Source organism: Aquila chrysaetos, chromosome 13 (genome assembly GCF_900496995.4).
Source record: "Aquila chrysaetos chrysaetos chromosome 13, bAquChr1.4, whole genome shotgun sequence".
Lineage (NCBI taxonomy): Eukaryota > Metazoa > Chordata > Aves > Accipitriformes > Accipitridae > Aquila > Aquila chrysaetos.
In genome coordinates, this window is record NC_044016.1 from 19,102,729 (window position 1) to 19,113,120 (window position 10,392).

The window sequence follows — 10,392 nt, forward strand, 5'->3', positions numbered from 1 at the left end:
CTCACACAGCAATATACTTGGTATTTGTTTTTTGATTTCTGAGGCTTTAGGATGATCTGAAGATATATATTCAAGGTCTTTTTTTTGAAATTTGAAGGGCAAGAAATTAATCTCCATTGTTAGTTTACTTAATTATTAATAATATTTTAGATTCTACTTTCATTCCATGACTGCAGAAACTGGGGCTTTCTGAGATAAAAACACAGCAAAAAATGACACCAGTATACACCATAAAACTTTCAAGGAAATTGCAAAAGTTGGCAGCAGAGAAGAATGCAAAGTATGCAGTCCAAATTTGTCAATTACTTGCTCTTTCTCCCAGGCAATACAACACGTGTGACATTTTCACTTCCATTTAGATCCTTCTAGTCTTCCTCTGATCTTTTTTTGCCCTTTTCTTCAGCCTTCTTAATATTTGACCACCATCTGAACTCTTTCCACTGCCTTGATTCACTTCACTATCTTTCTAATTGTTTTGGTTTTGCTGAAAGATCTTCACCTATGTTTGATTGTACTCAACTGTAGACTGAGTTGCTTTTGTGTTCTTGGTCCCCATTCAGTGGCCACCTGGTCTTCTTCCATCATTTTGATGGTAGCCACATGCCTGATAGCGCCCTGCCAATGGCTGCTTTGAACCTGTTTTTCTTTCTATCATTTTCTGCTGCTCTGACACTGCCAGAGCCACCAATGTTCATTATTTTCTTTTCTTCTTGCATTCTTTCTCACTTTAACCTTCTCCTTCTTCTCTCCTTACCTGTCCTCAGTGAAATAACACCTCATCATTATCTCTGTCTGGTAAGAAGCAAGATCTGTGTGCCATTGAACTACATCCACCAGGCTTTAAAGGATACTTTATGTGGTCCTTCTTCAGGCAATGAACTCTGTCCTCTCATTACCCACTCTTTTTACATGCTCATTAGCCAGTCTTTCTCCAGTATGTCACCATTGATACTTTCCCTCTCCCTTTTCTCTGCCATCCTACTATAATCCCACTGGGACTGAAGGTGGACACTCCACCTGAAAAGTAGGACTCTCTCAGACCCTTCTACAATACTTTAAAGGAAGAATAGCTGGAATAATCTTTTTTTTTTTTTTTTTTTTCAGAATTACCTATGAAACAAACGCAGTTAAAAACCCAAAGATTTTAAAATAGGGGACAAACTTTATTGATGAAATAAATGAACATTTTTGGTTTGAGATTTTCACTGAAAAATGAAAATTGGTCAGATTCTAGTGTTAACCTTTTCTGGATCAATTTCTAGTCCTGAGAGCAATCAGGGTAATATTTTGCACTTATGTGAATTCAGCTTTGTTAAGAGGAAGTTTAGGAATAATAATGTACAGTGAGATTGATATTTTCACACTAAGGCATTACTATATATAGTATATAATATTATTATATACTATATATATTACTATATATATAGTTACTGTGCTAACTAACTGGAATATGATTTTACAGAACACTAGCTATTTCACCCTGGCACCCCCCTTCGTCTTCATTTTCCCCTGTTTATTACAAATGATAGTGCATAGTGACAAGGTTTAGCAGTTGCTTCATAATTAGTGTATAGGCTACAGCTGTGGTGGTAAACTAATGAGGGCCCAGAACCATTCCCAGGGCCCAGAACCCCATCATCTATACTGCTAATGTCTTGGTACAGTTCCTTGCATGCTTTTTCCAGCATGGTTCAGGAGTTAATATTCCAAGGGCTATTTTTGATATACAGCTTTCTGAAGACACTCTGGAAGAAAAGAGAATTTACCAGCAGAGACATGGACCATTTCTTGTGAGGTGTCTGCCCTGGGACACAGCATGTAGACATAGAATCTTACAGGAAGAGTTTGGGTTGAGCAGTTTAGGCACAGAAAATTCACACCCAAGCAATTGGGCTTTTTTTTTTTTCCCACAGATACAAGCATTTAATAAACTAGCATAATTTTCTGTTTTAAACTGCTAGCATTAACTTCAAAAGGAGAAATCATATTGCAATGTAGAAAGTATACAGCCCTGGATAATACAAAAAAAGGACCATGAGAAAAGCAACATAGTCTAGCAGGTCAGTATATAACTGAGTCTTGGGAATTCAAGTGCCTTCCCAAAGGAACTGCCTTGACAGCTCCCTGAAAGTTCTGTGATTAAAGCAGTTTCAGGCTAAAACTAGATGGTATCATACCCTTCTTGATGGAGAAAAGGAACAGAATTTCCTAGCCAATTAGCCTAATCTGTCTTGTCTTTAATTTGTCTGTTTTGCATAACCACAGTATTAACCAGCAGTTCACTCCTGCTAATCCCCAGTGCTACAAAGAAGAAAAGAACCCATTTGTATATTACAGTGTAATCATAATATCTACTAATTTCCTTGCATACACTACAGGCCTCTTTTGAAAGGAGATTGCTGGCATTATCCCCATTTTATAAATGAGGAGACTTACAGTATAGAAAAATGATTTCTCAGGAACTGAGAGTTACTGATAAAGTAGAGCCTGATATCAGTGTAACTGATAAAATAGAGAATAAAACTCAGGTCTCCTAAATTCTCAACACAGCTTACTCTCTGCAAGCTTCAGTGCTCACTTGCATCTGGGATTACGAGTGAAGTCTGCAGTAAACCTTTTTCTCCTGCATTTCTAAGTAATTTATTTTCTAATTTTCTTAATATCACCACACACTGAAGTACGTAATTACAGAATTGCTTGCTTTCTGTATGTTGTGTATACAAGGACGTAACAAGGACTTTTTAGTGGTGGTTGTAGAAAATAAGGTTGACTTTAAAGGAGGGTACTAGCACTATCCTTTTTTTAAAAAGGGTCTCGGTCTCATTTTGGTGCTTTCATAAAATGAAATGTAAATCTCCATGGATTGAAGGGAATGTATTGTTTGCAAAAGCCCTGCAAACTTTCATCTCAGCTTCATAGCTCTTCATCACACATAAACTCTCATAGGAGCATCTGTCTATTGCTGTTCTATTTCAGATGCTTATGCCATGCCCCAATCCCAGCCATAGGTCTCCTCCTCTTCCAATAAGTGACACTATTGTGCCAAAAGGTGAGAGAAGAGGGCTTTTTTGTAAATTACGATCAGATGTAAGACCCCTATGTTCATTTCATTCCTTAGAGGCAAGATTTTCAGAGAGGTCAGAACCATGTTCTTATATGAATAGTTTTCCTTGGCATATTTTTACCTTCAGACAGGATTCAGAAACTAGCTTAAGAATCAGGTAACAAAATCCTGGCACCAATGTGAAGGAGATTTGCCTGCTTCTCCTACCCCAAGGAAAATAAACCAGAGGAGAAAGACAGAAATTACTGTGTCTTATGTGTCTGGACAGTGAAATTTCCATAAGGAGATTTTCAAATTTATTGTTGTCCTAGCTAGATCTACATTTACACTTACACTGTTATGTTAGCATATTTGAGTATTTGTTTGCTTTCCCAGTCCTCACTGTTCCCAGGCTCCTTAAACTGTACAAATTAAAATTTAACATAACCTATCAGTTTAAAAATAAGCAAATGTTTTGCTAGTTGATCTCCTCTTGCAGTTAGTCAACTGTTACTCTTTTTTTCCCCAAAGAAAGGCTAGTATCAAATTTAGATCTCTATTCCTCTTCTGTGATAAGAAGCATCTCTTCAAGATCACACTGCCCTGAAGATCGGGTGGACAATATCAGGCTCCTTGTCTCAAGATACTGCTGCAATTAAGTATGTTTGCTATCTGAAGGCTAACAAGTGAGCACTATGATCTTCTGAGTTTCAAAAGCTAACAACTTTCAAAAGCTGGTTTTGACCTCCAATGAACCAGGCTATAGATGCTTGCTACCTGAAACCAACTTTCCGTGTTTAGCTGATGAGTTGACTGAACAAAGCCTTGCAGGATCTCTGCCTAGACACAGTTTTAATGTCCCGGTTCAGTTTTATGGCAGCTCCTAGCTATGGAGTCCCAATGGGGCATGGTGGTCCATGATTAATGTTGCTAGACGTACAGAGCAGCCATGAAGAGACTCCCTCTGTTAGGCAGCAAAGCAAAGACTGAAGTGGCATCTTGCAGGTACCCATGTTGGGGCCAATCAAAGAGTCATCAATATCCCAGAATGAAAATGTGTCTGCATTGATTTTAGGTGTGGGGAATGTTAAGAGATGTCATCAATCATAGCTGACCAGCAGTGTGTTTGGGGAGGGTGGGCTAAAGCATGGAGGAATGCCAAAATACTCTTACAATTTGGCAACTTCATGAAAACACGATCATCTTCCCTGCAAGCTCGAAAACTGAGTCTGAGATTAATTACTTAACTCCTAGTACTCTTGAACTTGGTGCTTATTCCTATGCTCAGCTGTTCTTTAACAATAACATTAATTTGAATATTTTACAAGAACATTTGAAGTTTATTTACGGAAACATCCAAAATTCTTCATTTTAGATGTATATGGAGAGTTGATTGCTTTTTCCATAATTGGGATTGCAACTGTGATCTTTTATAAAGCTATTATTAGTCCCAATATTATCACAGCTGGAGCTTCCAGGACTGACTGAGTTTAGAAATGACTCAGTTTCTTTTAAAGGCTAAGATGAGCTTTTATGGCAAGTTTCAATACAGTTAACCTGGCCAAGCTTTAGGGCTGGTTATGGCCTCACTGCTGTACTTTTAAAAATGGACCGGCTTTACATTTCGTGTCATTATCACTACCTGCCAGTCCTTGAAATATTCCAGGCAGTTACACTTCCTTGGAAGCCTGTGTGTAATTGTATTTGAAGAAAACAAGTTGTAAATGATTGAAGTTATCAGTGTTCACTCTATATAAATTGGCATAGTGTGTTAGGTCGAAAGACTGTATTTCTATATGCGTAAGGTATGTGTAAAGTGATATACTATGTAAACCCAGTTGTTTGCTGTTCACTTGGAGAGAATATAGAGGTCTCTGTTTCATCAGTGCAAAGCAAAAGGAACTGCTCTAACAGATGGTGCTATAGCTCTGGTTTTTGAGAGTTATGACCCAAGTCCAAGACCCAGTTTATATGGCTGACTATTCTTTCTGCTAACAGTGCTACTTGTTTGTAATAAGATTTCACAGTGAAATAATTTTTTAATTACTTACACACTGCAGAATTTTTTAAGCACATGGCTAGGAGTGATGGCGGAAAGTGGAGTATTGTACTAGGTGATACAGAAAGAGATATGAAGCAATTAGTGAAACTGTTCAAAAGTTTGAAGATCATATGTCTGAAGGTCAATAGTATTCTGTTATTCCATATATCATTCTTGGTGTGTACATGTGAAATTCCTTGAACAATTCAACAGAGTACAGACATTGCCCCAGCTGCTGTGGCTAGTGGTGTGTTGTTCTCAGAGCCACAGGAAGAGGAAAACAATTAGAAATAAGTTGAAACCAAACATTTCAACTATTAGAAACCATTTTAGCAACTGTATCTGGACTTTTCCAGGAGGGCTGCTTTATGACCTCTTAGATCATTCTGAACAGCTCATCTATGTCTGTGCAGAACATCTCCATTAGGATGATAAATGCACCAAAAATCTCAAATATAACATTGAGTAAACCTGCCAGGTGATGTTTATATTGCAGGTGTCTCTCACTGATATTTCTTTTCCTCACAGAATTTTTGTGTGTATTTGTTTCTTTTTAAAAAGGAGCCACATCCTCGCCTGTGGCCACACTGAAGGGTTGTGTAAGTGGTGTAAATGCATAAACGCAAAGATGATCAGCAGCTCATCTTTGCAGTGCCTTGATGTTGCTGCTTCTCTGTGCAGGCCTGTTCCCTCCCACTACACAGAAGGGCCTCTGCAGAGCTGCAATTTATGCTGGCTGTGATGAAAATTTGAGGCTAAGAAAGCCTGGCGCTCCCACAGGGATCATGCCTTTTTCTTCTGACTAGGCCTTACCATCCCAATTACAGCCACACCAGCCTGAAGGGCTCCCTCGTTGCTGATACTAAAGATCTGCAGCTGTAAGTCAGAATGGGCTGGCTTTAATTTCAGCTTTTTTCTCTCACTCAAGCTGTTATGTAGAAGTAAAGAGAAACATGCATGGAGTATCTCTTTGGGTTTATTCTTGGCTACCCACCAGGCACCAAATCTGGGATTCTCCACTGTATTCCACTAAGTTTGAAGTAGGTGTAGACCATGTTCATTCCCATCTGCTAATTTTGAATGCTAGTGATGCTCTGAATATTGCATGAGTTCAGATGGCTGTTTAAGTTTTGTGGCAGCAAAGAATAATATCCATAAATGACCAAACTTGGAGCACAGCTTGGGCCTAGCTATTTGGTTTTTGAAAATGGATTTGTATTTGAGTAGAATTTTTTATTTTAAAGAAACCCTCTTATTTCCATCCCTGTGTCTTCCTACCTCTCCTCACACTTCCACAGCCCATACTGCCAAGGCCAGTATTTCTTTTTCACTCACACAGAGGAAGGTGGTTGCAGGGAGAAATTTCTGGCAAGGAAGATGTTAGCTGCATTTCTAGGAGATATTTTCCATGGTGAGAAGTAGGAGGATGGGGAAAGTAGGTGGGAGAGTAGAGAAAGAGAGAGAAGTGGTTGCCTGCCTTCAGTTCTCAGGGAATGAGAAAACTAAATGTAGCCCCTTGTCTTCACAAGGTAAGCAACCTGCTGATGCTAGACAGCAAATGTTCAGGCACCCGTGAAGCAATGTGACACCTGCCAAGTTCAGACTCAGCAAGTGCAAGGGTCATTTACACACTCAGAAAGAACTGCTTACTGTAGGCACATATTTTTATTCTGAGTTATTTGTTCAGGTTTGAATATATTTAAGATTAGGACAGACACAAATGAGGAGAAAAAAAAAACAGACTAGTTTCGTCTGCTTTTTCTTATTCCCTTTATTGCACATTTGAGAGATGGCCCTCAAAACTTGTATGTTACTGAATGCTGGGATTTTGGACCCACAGGACTTGGGAAGCTTGAATGCTTGCTTAAATTTTATGGCTCTGACTCCTCTCTGGCAGTACCAAGAACAATAAACACCACGCTGTTCTTATGTCTGTTCTCTCTTTTCCCTTAGTGTCAAGAGTAACCAATTTTTTTTCTCTTTTTTTTTTTTTTCTTTTTTTTTAAAGGATGATTCCAGCTACAAACAAAGCCTTTGTTGTAAACAACCTTGTTTCTGGAACAGGCTATGACCTCTGTGTCCTGGCAATGTGGGATGACACGGCCACTACCCTTACTGCCACCAATATTGTGGGATGTGCCCAGTTCTTCACCAAAGAAGACTACCCTCAGTGCCAGTCAATGCACAGTCAGTTCCTTGGTGGGACCATGATTCTGATCATTGGAGGCATCATTGTGGCAACTCTGCTGGTATTCATTGTAATACTCATGGTCCGCTATAAGGTCTGCAACAATTCCCAGGAGAAGATGTCTAATGTCAGCAATGTCTACTCACAGACAAATGGAGCACAACCAGTTCAGAACGGAGTCTTGCCCCAAGTCAACCCCAAAGTGGTGGTGAGAAACGAACTTATGGAGTTTAACTGTCAGTCTGCACGGAGCAGCATCTCCTCTTCCTCCAGCTCTGCAAATAGCTGTGACTGTGATGACTATAGCCTCCAAAGTGAACAGGGCACATTGTCCAGTAAGTGGAGGCCTCCTTCCAGGTCAAAACACAATATTGACCGGCTAATGGGAGCTTTTGCCTCCTTGGAACTGAAATGTCAGAAAAAGGAGGAGATGACAGACTCCAGAACTTCCACAGTGGCCCGCCACTCGGACAAAGAGCCACTGCTGGGCCAGCCGGAGTCCAAATTTCACAGCCTCCTCATGTTGCCTCTGGAGGGCAAAACTAAACGTAGCCATTCTTTTGACATGGGGGACTTCGCCACATCTCAGTGTTGCACCTACCCAAAAAAGATAACAAACATTTGGACAAAGAGGAGCCTCTCGGTGAATGGCATGCTTTTGCAGTATGACGACAATGACCTAACAGGGGTGAAAGGAACTTTCGGGAGCTCAGAGTGGGTGATGGAAAGCACAGTGTAAATATCAGTGTCTCCCCCCTCCTCTTCTCCCCTCATATGTTATAAAGCATGGTTTACTGCAGGGCCATGCATTTGCAAAGAGAGGAGGAAAAGTTTTCAGTTGTACTGGCCAAAAAGATAGGTAAATAAATAAGTAACAGGGATACTAAAAGAGAAAGAAGATCGTGAAATGTGAATAGGCACGTATGGCACCATTCTTGTCTGGCCCCAACTAAACCATGTGTGAATGTTTCAAGGAATTTGCTGGTTGTATTTAGCATTGCTTTCCAAAAGTTACTCAGACTCTTGGTGAACCATCACACAAGATTAAACAAGGAGGATGAAAAGGGGTTTAACAGCACAAGTTTAATTTTACAGGGTTTCTTCTTTTTTTTTTTTTTTTTTAAAGGGCACCTCTTTCTTTTCTGTTAACCACAGAAATACACTTCTGTGGATATAAGACTGGTTGATATATCTGGTTGTCATTGCAAGTGACTTTTGAGAAAGTGCAGGCAGGGCATCCACAGGGACAGATCAGAGCAAATTGTTCAGCATAATCTCATGGTGTTAACTGTGATTTCTGGGAAAACAATACTTGTTGTTGAGTGTGCTTTTGGTTGGAATTTAATGATTTCTTTCTGGTTTGCCTTGTTACTGCTTTTGAAGTTTTTTTTCCCCACAGCAGAAAGTATATTTCCATGTATGTTTTTGGTTTTGTTTTCTGTTTCAACAAATCCCCCAGGTGAAAAGGAGGATATGTACAAAGGTCAAATTTCTGATGTACTGTATAACCCACCTCCAATGCCACCCCTTTATGTCCTAGGAAAAAATAAAGTTAGGGGCTAATAAATTAAAAAAAATCATCCTCTTTCTTCCATCTTTTTCATAGTTTCTGCTTGTCAATGCTCAAGGCAGATTGCAGCAGCTATTGATATCTGTAGGGGTGTTTCTATCAAAGATGGGAAAAATAGTAATCAAGATTTCCTATTAAAGGATAAAGAAAGGGGAAACAAAAGTAGCTCCCATGAACTCTCCACTTTATGAATACCAATGGTTTTTGGCAAAGGTCACACTGTCACTCCCTTCAACTGACAGAAAACACAGACTTTCACCCTATTGTGACAAAAGCTCTTTGTACAGTCACTATGACATAGCTTGACTGTATCAGTAGCATCACAGGAAATGTAAAGTTTTGTGTATTTCAGGGGACTGGGTATGTTCTCAATTAGCCATGGAAACCAAGTTAAATTTGGGTGTCTCAGAGCAGGTGGTCTCTCATGTGTCCCCTGTATTACAGACAGCCCTTCCCCAGTCCCCAGTGTACTCCTGCCCCCCTGTCTCTCACCCTCACTAAGGTGCTTGCTTAACTAAGAATGGGAGCTCTTTGGGGCTTGTAAACTGATTCTCAAATTCATTTTTGGGGAGCACTGATGTGGTTGTGGAAATGCACATGGCCCACCCACCTGACTTCATTGTCCTTAATGACTTTACTGTGATTTCCAGCATTCTGGTGGCTACTGCAACTGTACTCTCATGCCTTTATTTATTTGTTGGTTCCTAATGATCAGCTGCTGGGAACCATTCTGAAATTGCACATTGTTAGTATGATTTTGTAAAAGACATGTGGAGAAAGGGTGCAAGGCACAGAGAAAATAACACATGAAAAAACTCTATGTATATTTTTTTTAAAGGTGCAGAGATATATTGTGACATGGCTGTGTACTTGATCTTGTATTCGTCATGTTTCCTACTTGGAGTTTTAGAAAATGACATCCCTGTGATCAGAATATTTTTTCCTTTATTTTCTTTTTTTTGCTACAGAATGTACAGTAAAAAACATTCTCGAGGAAAAGTACTTGCTTTTCATTTATTTGCCGTTCTGTGGTCTGCTTTGAAACCTAAGAAAGGAGCAGTAATTATTTTTTAAATTATCTTGAAAATTTAGATGTTTGGTTTCTCTTTCCCTCAAACTATCTTTGACTTCAGGATTTTAGTTATAAAGTAGGAATCAAGAAATACATAATTTTTTGGAACACATGAGAAAAGATCTTGTAAAAAAGCATTTCACCTCTTTCTGTGGTAACATTTATACAGATCTATATCACTAATGTATTTTAAAACCTGATCTAAAATCTGCAGAAATAAGAGGAAGCCTGACTTTGTAGGTTTTTGCTCAAATTATTGCTCACTGCTGACAATATATTCAAAAGAGATCCAGTCAAACTTTGTTTGCAACATCTTTCAAAGTCTCTGGTTTTCTCATGCTTTCCAAGAAGAATGACACCTCTAGTGCCAGAATCTACATCATCCAACTGTCCAGATGGCACCTTCATATTAACCATTTGGGGTTGTTCAGCCTGGAGAAGAGAAGGCTCCAGGGACACCCTGTAGCAGCCTTCCAGT

General features: G+C 39.4%; 1 protein-coding gene across 7 annotated transcripts in view; it reads left to right on the forward strand.

Moving 5' to 3' along the window:
- LRFN2 (leucine rich repeat and fibronectin type III domain containing 2) overlaps positions 1-9,810 on the forward strand; it is a 176,095-nt gene extending 166,285 nt beyond the window's left edge. For all 7 annotated transcript variants that reach the window (XM_030034415.1, XM_030034416.1, XM_030034414.1 and 4 more), the window contains one exon: positions 7,093-9,810. In XM_030034415.1, coding sequence (XP_029890275.1) covers positions 7,093-8,011 — 919 coding nt within the window. In that variant the 3' untranslated portion in view covers positions 8,012-9,810. The remainder of the gene's footprint in view (positions 1-7,092) is intronic.
- The last annotated feature ends 582 nt before the right edge of the window (positions 9,811-10,392 follow it).